This window comes from Corythoichthys intestinalis, chromosome 2 (genome assembly GCF_030265065.1).
Source record: "Corythoichthys intestinalis isolate RoL2023-P3 chromosome 2, ASM3026506v1, whole genome shotgun sequence".
Lineage (NCBI taxonomy): Eukaryota > Metazoa > Chordata > Actinopteri > Syngnathiformes > Syngnathidae > Corythoichthys > Corythoichthys intestinalis.
In genome coordinates, this window is record NC_080396.1 from 4303033 (window position 1) to 4318310 (window position 15278).

The window sequence follows — 15278 nt, forward strand, 5'->3', positions numbered from 1 at the left end:
AAAAAAAGTAAACGTTTACATTAACTTCAATTTTAATATTCACTTTTAATATACACACAATGTTCTTTAGTAGTTAAAATTTAGAATTGGAATTTACTGTGAGAGGGAAAATAAATATTAGGAGGTGGAGGTTGGGGTTATTGCCATTTTTGGTAACTTTTATTTTGCAAATGATTGAAAAAATACAACTTTGAATGAAAATCAGTTTTTGTATGTGTTATAGAAATAACTGTGCTAAAACAGTTTTCTTTGCATTTCAGTAGTTTAAGAGGTTTGAAATTATCTCAGACTGGTTCTTGAACATGACAATGAGTTCACTGTACTCAAATGGCCTCCACAGTCACCAGATCTCAATCCAATAGAGCATCTTTGGGATTTGGTGGAACTGGAGATTCGCATCGTGGATGTGCAGCCGACAAATCTGCACCAACTGTGTGATGCCATCACGTCAATATGGACCAAACTCTCTGAGGAATGCGTCCAGCACCTTGTTGAATCTATGACACGAAGAATTTAGGCAGTTCTGATGGCAAAAGGGGGTCAGGTATCGATATCGGTATCGGGCCCAAAAAATAGTATCGGTGCAACACTATTGTAGTGCGGGATCGCCCTCCCCCCACCCCAGATCATTATCTAAAAATTGGTAATTTTCCACCTAAATCAAGACAAATTTGTTTTCAGGTAACGTTAGAAAAATATTCTCAAATTAAGAATTTTTTTTTAGATTAATTATACAAATTTATTGTTTAAAATAAGTCTGTTGAGTTTATTTTAAGATAGCTATTTTTCTTACACTAAATAAGTACAATTTCTACGGAGCCCCCCGGGTGCCAGGGTAGAAAAAATTTAAAAATCATAGCTAATCTGTACCCACAGGTTACTAATCTGTACCCACAGTTTACTAAACTGTACCCACAGTTTAGCAATCTGTACCCACAGTTTACTAATCTGTACCCACAGTTTACTAATCTGTACCCACAGTTTACTAATCTGTACCCACAGATTACTAAACTGTACCCACAGATTACTAAACTGTACCCACAGTTTAGCAATCTGTACCCACAGATTACTAATCTGTACCCACAGATTACTAATCTGTACCCACAGTTTACTAAACTGTACCCACAGATTACTAAACTGTACCCACAGTTTACTAATCTGTACCCACAGTTTACTAAACTGTACCCACAGATTACTAAACTGTACCCACAGTTTACTAATCTGCACCCACAGATTATTAAACTGTACCCACAGTTTACCAATCTGTACCCACAGATTACTAAACTGTACCCACAGTTTACTAATCTGTACCCACAGTTTAGCAATGACCCGGAAACTGTAGTCACCAATGTTTGGCGGGGACTCCAAACGCCGAGGGACCAACCAAGCAAGCACCTGCACCTTTTGCCCTCGGCGAGCGAACAAAGGGGTTTTAAAAGGTAACTATTGCACGTTTTCTTTGGTAGGCGTCTTTCAGGTGTCATCAATCAATATGGCATGTTGTGTTTGCACATTTTCTGTACTGTTGTCGTGTCCGTGCGTGCTTAATTCAAGTAGTGTTTATTAGTTCTTTCAATATATGCATCTCACGTAAATGGTCGCATTAGCAGCGACCTGCTAAAAGTAGCGTGTATTTCTATTCACCATCCATGCGTTTAAAGATTGTTTTCTTTCAACATTTTCTCGCTGCAGTCACGCTATTAACATCATAATGGCAGCTCTTTTGGTAATGACATGTTGCACTGTTTGCACATTTTCTGTGCTGCTGTCGTGACCGTGCGTGCTTAATTCAACTAGTGTGTTCATTGTTCGTTCGCTATGCCTCTCCCGTAAGTGGCCGCAGTAGCAGCGACCTAATAAAAGTAGCCTAAGTATTTCTATTCACCATCCAGGCGTTTAAAGAATGTTTTCCTTCAACATTTTCTCGCTGCAGTCACGCTATTAATATCATAATAGCCGCTGTTTTTTGTTTGTTTTTTGTCTGCGACATGGTTTGATTTTATGCCGTCTTCCTTATGCAGTCATCCCTGAAGAATTGAAGTGTCAGTCAGCTAAATCTGTCTGCAAAGGATCGAACACTGTAAGTAATCAAGCCAAAAGTTATTTATGACCATAATGTGTTGTGTTTATTTACTACAGTCTTTTCTTCGTTTTTTTTATTTTGACCAAATGAAAGTGAATCCAGTCGGGGAGAACGGGGTTTGTTGTCACATGGGGGGTTGGTCTCTTCCCCACTTTTTTTTTTATTTTTAAAAATGGTAAATTTCAAAAGATGCGCAACTCAGTTTTTCAAGTTTTCTTCAGTTATTTTGAGTACACAATTCATTTATTCACTTTAAAAGTATTTTTGTTATCCTAGGATGGATTGTTGAACTTACAGGAACCTATTTTTGTTTCATAGGATGGATTCAAATTTTAGAAAATTTATTCAAGAGCAGCGAATGTTAGGTGAGGATGTAATTGAAACCTTCATTGAGGAGAAGGTATGTACCTGCCTGTGACTACCTACTACTAATATTTGTCATTTATTTGTATTCAAGACAATGTCAATTCATATTATTTTTCTACTGTGCCCCCCCCCCCCCCCCCCCCCCAATATTTTCAGCTATAATGCGTTTTTCTTGAGACCGATTTATTGATATTTACAGGTAGCTCGATGAGGTCAAAAATTCTGAAAAAAATTAAAATAATTTTAATGCTGATGACTAATCTGCTGGGCGCTGTCATAATTGACAATGATTTTTTTTCATGGCTTTAACAAAATTGTTTGATTCACCAGGCTATAAATCATTGTTTCCAAATAATTGATCATGCTCTTTCAGTATCTCGGAATCTTGTTCAGTTAACAAGGTTCTTTCTTTCCCCCTCAGATTGATTGCTACACCATCAATGAAATGACAGATGAGCAACTGACAAAATATATTCCAAAAATTGGAGATCGTATTGCAATACGCCAATACTGCAGAAGAGAAGTGGCTGTGTTTGAAGGGACCAGCACAACATTATCCAAAGCAACTGAATCATTAATTTAAAAAATTAATCAAAGGCGAATGTCTTCCAGTGGCCTACGGATGAACGAGTGAAAAAAATGTCAGGCAATAAAAATGCCACAAAGGAACACCGCAATTATCAGATGGGCCTATTTGAAGAAAAGGAGGGCAGATTTGTCCAGGTGAGAGAAAGAAGAGGGGGAGGTATCAGACATTTGAAGGCTGCGAAGAATGCAACAATGTCTGAATTACTGGAAACGGGCAAATCGCTCTTTTTTTCGGATGGAAAATCCCAAATAGGTACAGAAAGTGAATTTGAATTCACAATGCGAGACTTCACTGAAGACGTCCTTGATCCACAAACAACCTTAAATGAGCAATATGAAAAACGAAGGGTAAAAACATTACGACTTTATTTGTCGTGCAAAAGAATTCATGCTGATAGCCATGAAGAAGTGCCCGATACACCCCAAGACACCTCATCTGTAAGTTTTCTTACACTGAACGAAACAAACAATGTGCCTACATCTGACAGAGAAATTGAGGGAGCCACTGGTGGTTTCAGCCAAGAAAATCTTGTCAATGAACAATTCATAATTGTTGATGAGGACATAATCTTCATGCAACCCTATGGTGAAAATGCCATTCCGGATGTGGATGATCCCCTAGATGACACCATCCCGCTGGAGCACGTTGCAGGGGACATTCCAGTCCAAGAACCACACCTACGTGGAACAAAGAAACTCAAGTTGCACAGGGGAAATATTTTCCATGAATTAAACACTGCTTTTAAAAATGGCAATATAGATATTGCTGAGATGTTGGTGGAAATAGAAATGTTCCAACCTAATGGTAACATGGAAAAAGGGGAAGACAGCGGTGGTGTCTTACGCGATGCTTTGAGTGAGTACTGGGAGACTTTTTTTAGTAAATGTACTCACGGAGGAACAACAAAGGTGCCGATGACGAGACATGACCTGAAGGACGATTGGGTTAATATAGCCCAAGTCTTGGTCTTTGGTTACAACCTGGTTAAGTACTTTCCTGTTGCTCTGGCGAAGCCCTTTATTTCATATTGTCTCGGTCGGGAAGTGGTGGAGAATGACCTGCTTTTGTCATTTTTTGACACAATTCCCACAGAAGAAAAGGATGTGGCCGAAAAAGCAATGAACAATTTTTTTTCCGTCAATGAAACTGAAGAGTGGATTGACTTTCTTGATGCCCATAAAGTTAAAGTTGTCGTCAACAAGGGGAATGTCAAGAAAACGTTAATCGAGGTGGCACATAAAGAGCTCATCCAAGACCCCGCATATATTGCTGACTGTTGGTCCAGTATATTGAAGGAACTAATCTTACCAGCGGGAGGACTCAATGAAGTATATGCTGGCCTTAACCCGACACCAAGGCGGGTCATTGCCATGTTAGACTACGGGAATCTCAACATGAAAGAAATGCAGAGTTTTGAATTTCTTAAAAAATTCATCAGGAGTTGCAGAGAGCATCGGCTGAAGAAATTTCTTCGATTTTGCACAGGTAATCTGCCATATATTCTAAATTCATTTTAATTTCTGTTATTTGGTTGTACTTGGTAAATATATTCACTATTGAGCAATGAATATGCCCATCTTACATTACAGAAATGAGACACTTTGAATATGTCCAGAGATTTTGTCAAATCAGGTTCTTCTGGGCTGTGAAATTAATGAATTAATGTAAAAATGTCGGGGCCAATCTTGTACAAGGGAATCAAAATTCAATTTCTAGTCATCCCTCACCCCATCTTACATGGTGTCCCCCTGGTAGACTTGTCAAGCCACTATAGCACCGCTACATACAGTATATTAGGTAGCATGTAATGATGTATTCTTCTTTAGTTGTTATTGTTTTTCTGTCTGTTTCTCTCTTTGCCACCCCCAATAAAAAAAAAAAACAACAACATTTTTTCCTGTCCGCTTTGCTGAATAAAAGACATCAAATAAACAACCACAATGGGAGTACATCAAACGCCCATGCGGCACATTAAAACTGTTCTGCCAGAAAAGACACTCAGACTCCCATTCTCCGTGTCTCAGCAGCTGAGCGGGATAAAGAAAAGAAAAAAATAAACATTTCTACTCATCCCATGGTATTGCTAAAATGAGTACATTTTGGTACTAATATAAACAGTAAAGTGGACAAGCACAATACAATATACTCTGGTAACTCTGAGGTAAACAGTAAGGTGCACTGTTGATAAATTTAGTGACACAAAATGAGCAAAAAGTGGCAGCAAAGTTATTAATAAAAATTGTTGTTTTTTGTAGTTTGCTGCAATCTATGCACACACACAGTTGATGGTTCCGGCCCTATAAAAGCATACAAATTTATAGAGCATGAAATGTACATGACAAACAACAAGGGTTATGCAGTGTGGAGTAGGTTGTAGCATGTGATCTAACTAATGTGTTTTTTATTTTTTTTCAAAGGTGCAGATCTTTTAGTGGTCCAGAAGATCTACGTGCGTTTCTTTGAGCCAGAGAACGTGTTTACGAGGAGGCCAATAGCCCATACATGTGGCTGTGTTCTGGAGTTGCCAAATAACTACGGATCCTACCCAGAGTTGGCAGAGGAGTTTGATCATATACTTGATGCAAACATGTGGGTGATGGACATTATTTAGTTGTAATTCAAACGCAATACCTTTATCTCCCTATTTATTTTAAGGGTAGCAAGGTACGGTATCTTTAAAAAAATCTGATTTTTTGGTTTTCAATTTTAAAGTTAAAAATAAGTGAAAACCATAGACATTGATGTCTGATGAACAGTTCAGGTGCTGCATTGCCAAGATTTGTTTAATGTTAGTCTTTTATAATTTAACATTTTATAAAGGACAGATTCACAAGTTTACACTGACATATTGCATGCACTTTTATAGGAAGTTTGGCCATTTTCCTGCCAAAGTGAGTTACTGTTTACATTTTTGGTAACACTTTATTTGAACACGGCATCATAAGACTGTCATAATTATGACATGAAACCTGTCATGAACATGATTAATGCTTATGACAGAGGTCATTAATTGCCATTCAGTAAATTATGTCACCTTTGATGCAAGTTTGACAGGAAAAGCATTAGTTGTATCAAAATAGAGCCTGTTCCTAATATTTACATCATGTCACTGTTCAGGTGGACCAAATTTTAAGGAACAACCTGTATTGAGATAAAACTGAAGCTATACTGGTCAACTTTGCATCAAAATTGACAATTGACTGAATGACACTTAATGACCTCTGTCATAAGCATTCATTCATGTTTGTGAAATGTTTTCTGTCATAATTATGACAGTCTTATGGTGCCATGTTCAAGTAGTGTTACATTTTTTTCCTCCTTGTCAATACACCATATTTTATATATTTTTGCATGCACTTTAACTTTTGCCATTTGCCTGTATTGATTGCACTGTTTGTTTACATATGGTGGAGTACACTACTCTGTTTATCACCATGAAGATAGTTTGGGCTTTATTGAGACCAGAGTGATTGTTAACATTTTGCACATTTTCCCATGTCAAATTAGGTACTGTATTAAAGTTTTAAAATGTTCCAATCTGGTTTTCTTTGTGTAAAGACAGCTAAATTTGCTCAGTTCACATACAGTACGCAAATATCGCTTGTACAGTGCCCTTGAGTGTTGTTTGAAAGGCGTTTTGAAATCAAATGTATTGTTCGCCAACTTGAACAACAACATTTAAAGGCTACAGATGCAAGATTGACATCTCTGCAATGTGCATGAGTGGTGCATTTGACCATGCCATTTCACTCCATGTTCAATGCCGTGTCCTCTCAGAACTCTGAGGATCAACCTAAAATTACAAATATCAGTTACATGACCCAGGAATACAAATGCTAGTTCAAATAAGGTTGTTTGGCAACTTAAAATAGACGACACGATTGTTTTTAGTTTTGTTACCCATGCTTGTATCAAGTTTAAAATTTAAGCTTTATGATCTTGAGATGTTGACTAGCATGAATGCCTGCATTCCAGTTTCCCACAGAGGGTAACAGCTAATTATTTAGCTTACAAAAATGTGTAAAAAAAAAAAATGTTTTTTTTAAAAAATCCAGCCCTACATCTGTACCACTTAACCCCGTGAGGGTCATGAGGGTGCAGGCACCAATCCCAGGTGACTGAGCAGGCAGCCAATCACAGTGCAGCTAGAGAACACTTCACAGTTACACTGACACCTTGGAGGGTATTCAGTTGACCGACTTACCGTGCATGTTTTGTTTAATGGGAGGGATCTTGGGAAAAACAGGACGACATGGGGGAAAACATGCAACTCCACACATGAAGGCCAGAACCTTGGCTTGAACGCTTGATCTCAAAACTGTGACACGCTGTATCGTGTAAATACTAACCTAATAACAAATTTGGGTGGAAATGTAAGGGAAAATACACTATACATTCCAATCTGTAATTTGACACTACTCAAAAAAAGTTAAGGATCTTTGGCTTTCAGGTGAAATACAGAAACTAGTGCAAAAATTACTGAAACATTTAAGAGTTGGACATGTGCATTCAAAATCTTGGAGAAGGTCACATTAAGTTCACCTGTAAAGGTTTGAATACATTTTAGGCTCGTCCCGATAGTTCATCCAAAAGCCCAACATCCCTAAATGGATAAAGATAAAAGATAAATAAGTAAATATTTAAATATATATTATATATAATATATATATAATATTTATTTATATTTATATATTTTATATAAGATAATAAAGAGATAACAACATGCTTTGAAACAAACATTTAATGAACTCTGATAGTGGTTCAAAAAAATTGCCAGACTGTTGGGATTTGCTTGTAAAGGTGCTTCAACCGGGGGGGTTGGGGGGGTTGCATGAATTTCTTTATGTCAAGGAATGAAGAGGACACTTTGTATAGAAGTTGATTCATCCACGGCAAAGTGAATAGAGAGCTGTAAATTCAAGATTCAAAAAGTAAATCTATATATCCACCGGGGCATTTCAATAAATGTATTTCACTTAAGATATCTGTAACACCTGAGTCAGTTAATTCGATTTAATACATGTATAAGATTTTTACACTGGATTTGGGACGTCCAGTTGAGATGCTTTTGAAAATGCTCAGGTGGATCCAAATATAACAAGAAACTTACTTCAATGCAACTTAAATACAGAGGTACTTTGGGTTCTGCACCATCCACATGAATATCAATAAAGGCTCAGGGTGGAGTCACACAGCATGAATTTTAAAGAACCTATCTAACAAACCCTAAACGTGTGATGATCTCCTCTCTCAAGTAAAGGTAATTGTCCATGGCCTTATATCCATCCACGGGAACTTGGAGGTTGTTCTGTGCCATTATATGTGTACATAGAGTGAACACATCACCATCACAAGCAATGTCTTTTCGGTGGACGCAGTCACCTTCACACCTCCTGAGATCTTCCTCACCCACTTGACACAACAAGTCCTGGGTGCCATACAGCTCCGGGATCATGTACATAGCATTGGGCCGTCCATGAGGTACATGCTGATTTTTGGATGGGCGGATCAAATGGTTGTTCCACACATCCTTGGCTGAATCCAACTCATCCTACAGGGGTTAAAAAATAAGTTTAAAAAATTATAACAAATGACAAGCTGGTTGAAAGTGACACATATTGTAAAGTAGCATCTCAGGTTCAATGTACATAGCACAGCTCTACATATAGGGATGCCTTCTAAAATTAACATTAAACATATTTGAAACTTTGGTTGGCCAACAGGGAGTGAACATGTGCAAAGTGCCTTTGAAATGTAACTACTTGCCTGTATTAAACCAAGGAAGCAAAATAACATGAGGTTCTTGTCTAAGAAATCTCCATCAAAATTCCCTTCATCCTTAAGTCTGTGGAAGAGGTCCAGCCAAAATTCCACACACTCACGACGAAGAAAGCCCCACCAACTCTCAATTCTCTGGTTAGAGGTGCTTCTTCCAACAATAAAACTCTTGACACCAGCATGAGCATCATTGTGGGTCCCGCGCAGGAAACGCTGCATATTTCGTATGGAACTGTTTTCTGTCCCCATATCAGATCTCACAATGCATGCAACACCACCTAATTCCTTAATGGTTTCAAGAAAGTAACCACTGATGACTTTTGGATCACTGCTGGTATGGTATGCATTCAGCCACAGGATTCGTCGAGAAAAGCCATCGATGGCTCCATTGATACAAATGCCAAATGGTTTCAACTTGTCATAGGAATCAACATGCCATATGAAATTTGGCCCCTTGGCAAAGTATGCTCGTCTGTGCAGTCTCCTTCTTCTTCTAAATTTGGTGCCTTCTGGGTCAATCATGGAAAGGAGCAGGCGTACATCTTCCTTGCGTACGTGCAGCCCCTTCTCTTTGCATTTTGCGTACATCCACCTGTAGCCATGCAAAGCCCCAGAACCATGGAGCTGCTCCCTAATAAAGTTCACAATTGTCTCTGGATGATCGTAATTGATTCGGCGGAACAATCCATTCTTCTTCAGAATTCGTTTTAGGGACCTCATACTGAGAGTAATTCGGTGCTTGGAGCTCAGCATATGGAGAATGTGCTTGTAGTTGAGGCCCAAGTGAAAGTAAAGCTGTATGAGCCTTAATTGATCCATGATGTTTTAATGCTGTCAGACACCAGCCAATTCTGTAGGAGGGAAATAGAAATACAGTATGTTTACAATTCTGATTACTTTACAGGAAAATGTTATCATATTAATAGTAGAAAAAGTAGTATTTAGCTCATTTATTGAAAGACAAGTACATGCTGTATTTAATATTAATCTGATAAATATAAGGACCTGCGTTTTAGGCAATAAATAACTGGTGAGGTGCTAGCCAGACGTCAGTCAGGGTTCCTATAAGTTTCAACAGGTCAAATATATGACTTTGTGAGACCACTTTAAAAGATAATGCCAATTTCAGGACAAATTTCACATAAAACCTTAAATGTTATTAAAGATAAATTGAAATGGGCTGGGGGCTCAGTTTTAAAGTTTTCTATATAAAGGGTCCATCACATTAAAAACTTCGACAAATCCTGCGAAGAGATGAGGAATAAGGCACCTGCTAAATAAGGGCTCTTTTACAGATATCTGACAACACACCAGTCAAATCATATCATACTGGGTATCAATGTTCCCTCTAAGCTGCGCGCGTGCGCAATCGCGCACTGCTGGCACCTACTCTGCGCACAAGAAATTTAATGCTGCGCACAAAAAAAAAAAAAAAAAATCAACAGAAACGTATGTTGTAACTCGGTGAATGACAGGTGTCCAGCAAATGATACGATAAGGTTCACTTCCGCTACGCACCCAATCATAGCATTGACATTGCTTGTGTATTGCCCAGCCTACACGCGCGGTGTAGGTTAGCAAGCTGACAACAGTGCGTGAGTGCGGCGGAGTTGAGAGACGTAAAGGCCAACCCCTTCTCATGGCGAAACGTACGGGCAGCGACACATCCACTCACCTCGCCAAAGTAAAAAAGAAATGCAGTTCATATTAGAACGAGTGGCTGTCGGAGCATGTGCAAATAGACGAACAAGCGGTGAAACTGAAGCCAAAGTACCAAGTGAGTTTTCAGAGGGAAAAATGTGGACTGAATGGAAGTTGGACTACCTCAAGCGTCATATTCAGCAGAAAAGTCATTTGAAAGCTGTTGAAAATTAAAGACTCAAGATGCGACAGGGGATTGGTACATTATTGCGGGAGAATGCAAAAGACCGACAGAAGAGAAACGAGCGGTCCCACAAAACAAAATCTGACCCAGAGCAAGTTGAAGTTCTCATTGACAATATTTTACTTGCCATCGAAATGTATGCGTCAATGATGTCAGTTCAACAAATCCGCAGTCACATGGCAAAGTATGTGAGTATACCAAGAAAGCTGGCGGAGTAAAAACTATGCCTTTGAATTTGTAAACTCAATCAATGATATAGTGGAGAACGAGACTATGTGCAGTGTTAAAAATGCACCCTGGCATACACTGATAGTAGATGAGAGCAGTGACATATCAGTACACCAAATGCAAGTCCTATATATTAAGACGTGAAAAATAAGGTACGATTTAAGTCAGATTGGTGTGTATTCCAGTGACATTTATTAAGATTTTTTAATTATGGATGTTAATCATTAAATGCTCTTACTAATAAATAATTTACGGGCAGTAGAAATGCTAATAGGCGTGATACTGGTGTGTGGCCGCTATGTACTGTATTTTTCGGACTATAAATCGCAGTTTTTTTCTTAGTTTGGCAGAGGGTGCGTCTTATTTTCTGGAGCGACTTATATGTGAACTTATTCACACATTATTATATCATTGTTGCTAGTTAGCATGTTCTTTATGCTATAGTTATCTGAATAACTCTAAATAGCTATGTTACATTGACATACCAGGCATGTTCTCAGTTCGTTGTTTATGAGTCATGTAATGTTATCATACCGTACACTTACTCAGCCTGTTGTTCTCTATTGTATTTTTATTCTAAATTGCATTTCAAAATGACATGTCTGTTCTTGGTGGTGGATTATACCAAATAAATTTCCCCCCAAAATGCAACTTATACGCCGGTGCGGCATATATGTTTTTACCTTTTCATTGCGCATTTTTTGGCTGGTGCGACTTGTAGTCCAAAAAATACGGTGCACATCTGATGTTGCTCACCGTGGGCCGCAGTGTGCTCAGGGAGATTGTGTGTTTGCTCAGACACATGAAAAATTAGAGGGAACATTGCTGGGTATAGAAGAGTTGTTGTTTTTTAATAGGGCTGTCACGAATAACTGACAACTAATCAATTATCGAATTAGTCGACAACTACTTTGGCAATTATCTTTTTTTAGTTTGGTTGGTTTTATCATATATATTTTTTAATAAACTCAAATAATAATGCAGACATTTTACTCATATTTTCGATTTTAAAATGTTTTAATTAAAAAAAAAAAAAGCATAAAAAAAAGAAAATACTATAGATTTACCATGATTTCTATAATATAAAAAGTACAGTAAATGCGATATATATACAAGCCGATTAGTCGACTACTCGCAAAGATTATCAGCGATTTATCGATCATCAAAATATTTGTTTGTCTATTTTATTATTTAGTGATACTGTAGCAGTGACTGTGACTAAAAAGCCAGATGAGAGATTTCGGTGATGATACATGCATGATACGGGCTAATTGCTGCTGGCCACTGCCAGTGTTAACCACCTTGAAATACGAGGGAATTTGTAGGGTTGGTTGTCACTTATTTAAATGGGATTGTCATTGACGATAACAATTTTCTGAACGAAATGTATTATGTTTATTTTTATTAACCTACTGTCCATAGTTAGCTTGGCTGAGCACCAGCACCCCCAGGGATCCTTGTGAGGATAAGCGGTATGGAAAATAGATATATTGTAAGAAAAAAGGATGAATAGCAAGACTATATTGTAACATTACCCTTACATTATGAACTAGTTTACAATGTTGCTCCGACAGGACAAGGCAGAAAACATCCGTATCTTAGGTTTTTGTGAGAAACAAGGAATGCATTTCAATCAACAACTCATTTAGAGCGAAACCCTATCCAACAATTAAATTGAGTCCAGAAATGAACATGAGCACATTGACCAACAGCCATTCACTGGCAGAAGCACAGTGATGGTGGGCATCAGGTCTGGGCTCTACAAATATGCAGAGTTTGTGTGCCCACTACCTGAAGACTCCACTACACAAAACTGCACACTGTTGTTTGAATTTCTTAAAGTATTTTCTAGAGTTATTTTTAATATATATGTTGTACATAACTGAGAACTGCTGGAAAACAATTTCACTGCGCCTTGTACAGTGATAAAAATCATTTGAATCATTTTAACTGTTAATGTGGTGACAACCATCCCTGTCCAAATATTACAACATACCTACACTTGTGCTAAACTAACAGCTTACAAGCAGCTGATTAGATGGAGAACGTTGAATCAAAACTAATGATTTGTCCTCATACTTTTTAATGGTAACGCTGTCATAACTACAAACCTATTATGAAAAAGTCCATAAAAAATAATAGTTAGGACCTTAAGATATTACAATGACCCTTAAAAAAATAATTACATTTCCTTTTATCTCAGAGTGCTGTGATATTGTCCAGTGGCGGAATTCTGATGATACTGATGTTGTACAACAACCAATCCATGTGACAATCAACCCCGTTCTCCTTGACTGGATTCACTTTCATTTGGTTAAAAAAAAAAAAAAAAAAAAAACGAAAAAAGGACGGCATAAATAAACAACGCGAAATTGTAATAAAGAACTTTGAGCATGATTACTTATGGTGTTCAACCCTTCACAGACGTAGTTGTCTGTCACCTCAACTGTTCACGATGACTGGATAGGAAGACGACACAAAATTAAACCAAGTCCGACATAAAAGGAATAACTACATTTAAAAAAAACAGCTGCCACGATGGTGTTGATAGCGTGAATGCAGCGAGAGAATATTAAAAACTACTCGTTCAAAGCATGGATGGTGAATAGCAACACTTAAGGCTACTTTTATCCGGTCGTTGCTAATGCGGCTACTAAAAATAGCGAACTGACAAATGAACACTACTTGAATTAAGCACGCACGGACACGACAGCAGCAAAGAAAATGTGCAAACACAACATGCCATATTGATTGATGACACCTGAAATACGCCTACCAAAGAAAACGTGCAATAGTTACCTTTTAAACCTCTTAGTTCGCCGAGGGCAAAAGGTGCAGGTGCTTGCTTGGTCGGTCCCTCGGCGTTTGGAGTCCCCGCCAAACATTGGTGACTACAGTTTCCAGGTCATTGCTAAACTGTGGGTACAGTTTAGTAATCTGTGGGTACAGATTAGTAAACTGTGGGTACAGTTTAGTAATCTGTGGGTACAGATTAGTAAACTGTGGGTACAGTTTAGTAAACTGTGGGTACAGATTAGTAATCTGTGGGTACAGATTAGTAATCTGTGGGTACAGATTAGTAAACTGTGGGTACAGTTTAGTAATCTGTGGGTACAGATTAGTAATCTGTGGGTACAGATTAGTAAACTGTGGGTACAGTTTAGTAATCTGTGGGTACAGTTTAGTAATCTGTGGGTACAGATTGCTAAACTGTGGGTACAGTTTAGTAATCTGTGGGTACAGTTTAGTAATCTGTGGGTACAGATTAGTAAACTGTGGGTACAGTTTAGTAAACTGTGGGTACAGATTAGTAATCTGTGGGTACAGATTAGCTATGATTTTTTATTTTTTCCATCCTGGCACCCGGGGGGCTCCGTAAATTTCCGTGAAGCACTGGCAGTAATTTTACTTATTTTTAGTAGATTTACAATGAAAATAAGGGAATTTACCTAATTTTAAGGAGGTGTGTTTTTGAAGCGTACCCACTTCGGACTATTCTTTTATTTTGTGTATGTGGGATACTACCAGTGCAAAAAGGAATCATGTGTCATGGAGCACGTTTTTTTTTAATTTTTTTTGGACACTTCAAGATTCAGAACCACAATAGACAATAAAAGTGACAACTTCCTCGTTAGTATAGTGGACAGTATCTCCGCCTGTCACGCGGAAGACCGGGGTTCGATTCCCCGACGGGGAGTTACGTTTTTAACCCTCATTGTACTTTTGGCAAGAATAGTCAAATCGCGAACAAATAGAGAAAAATAATGCTTTTGTGTATTTATTTAGCATAATACGGTCATGTAAGTTTGAACTACAGTATAATAACAGTTCGTGCAGTTAAAAGTGCTTCAAAAACATATTGTTAAAAATCTGACATTGTAAGCACTCAATACTTGAGTATTCTTCTTACAGAATACTTGAGTACATTTTTTGGATGACTACTTTTATTTCTAATATTATTTGGGAAGTAACAGTACACTTACAAAAGTCATTTTTTTCCAAATACTTTACTCATCTGCCAAATACTACGATTAAAGTAGAAGGATACGAATATTAACCCTTGAGAGGGCAAGTGACAATATATGTTTATATATGATGATATTTACTAAACATTATGTAATTATTCAAATGTTATTCAAATTATAAAAATTATTTCACTCATTGCCTGCCATTGTAGACGTCTAATTCATTTGAAGTGTGAGGACTGGCTGTGAATGCTATTTGAGTGCCTCTCCCAGTCAATGGATTGGACGTCTATCCCCGTCAATGGCAGTCAATGAGTGCCCTTTAACTTGGTGAGCGGTTTCTATTGACTCCTGTATACATATTTGAACTGTAATCACAGCAAG

General features: G+C 37.9%; 1 protein-coding gene and 1 non-coding gene across 3 annotated transcripts; both read left to right on the forward strand.

The window, feature by feature from the left end:
• The first annotated feature begins 1340 nt into the window (after positions 1-1340).
• LOC130911952 (uncharacterized) lies at positions 1341-6930 on the forward strand. 2 transcript variants are annotated; one of them, XM_057829651.1, is made up of 5 exons: positions 1358-1439; positions 2022-2080; positions 2402-2483; positions 2871-4523; positions 5456-6930. In XM_057829651.1, exons 4-5 carry the CDS (start codon positions 3089-3091, stop codon positions 5647-5649), a joined length of 1629 nt encoding a protein of 542 aa, XP_057685634.1. In that variant the 5' UTR covers positions 1358-1439; positions 2022-2080; positions 2402-2483; positions 2871-3088; the 3' UTR covers positions 5650-6930. The 2 variants fall into 2 exon arrangements, with proteins under 2 accessions (XP_057685635.1, XP_057685634.1); XM_057829652.1 differs by having other exon boundaries at positions 1341-2080; positions 5462-6930.
• A 7624-nt stretch (positions 6931-14554) lies between these two features.
• Positions 14555-14626, forward strand: trnad-guc (transfer RNA aspartic acid (anticodon GUC)). The gene has a single exon. It is a non-coding gene; the product is annotated as a tRNA-Asp (tRNA).
• The last annotated feature ends 652 nt before the right edge of the window (positions 14627-15278 follow it).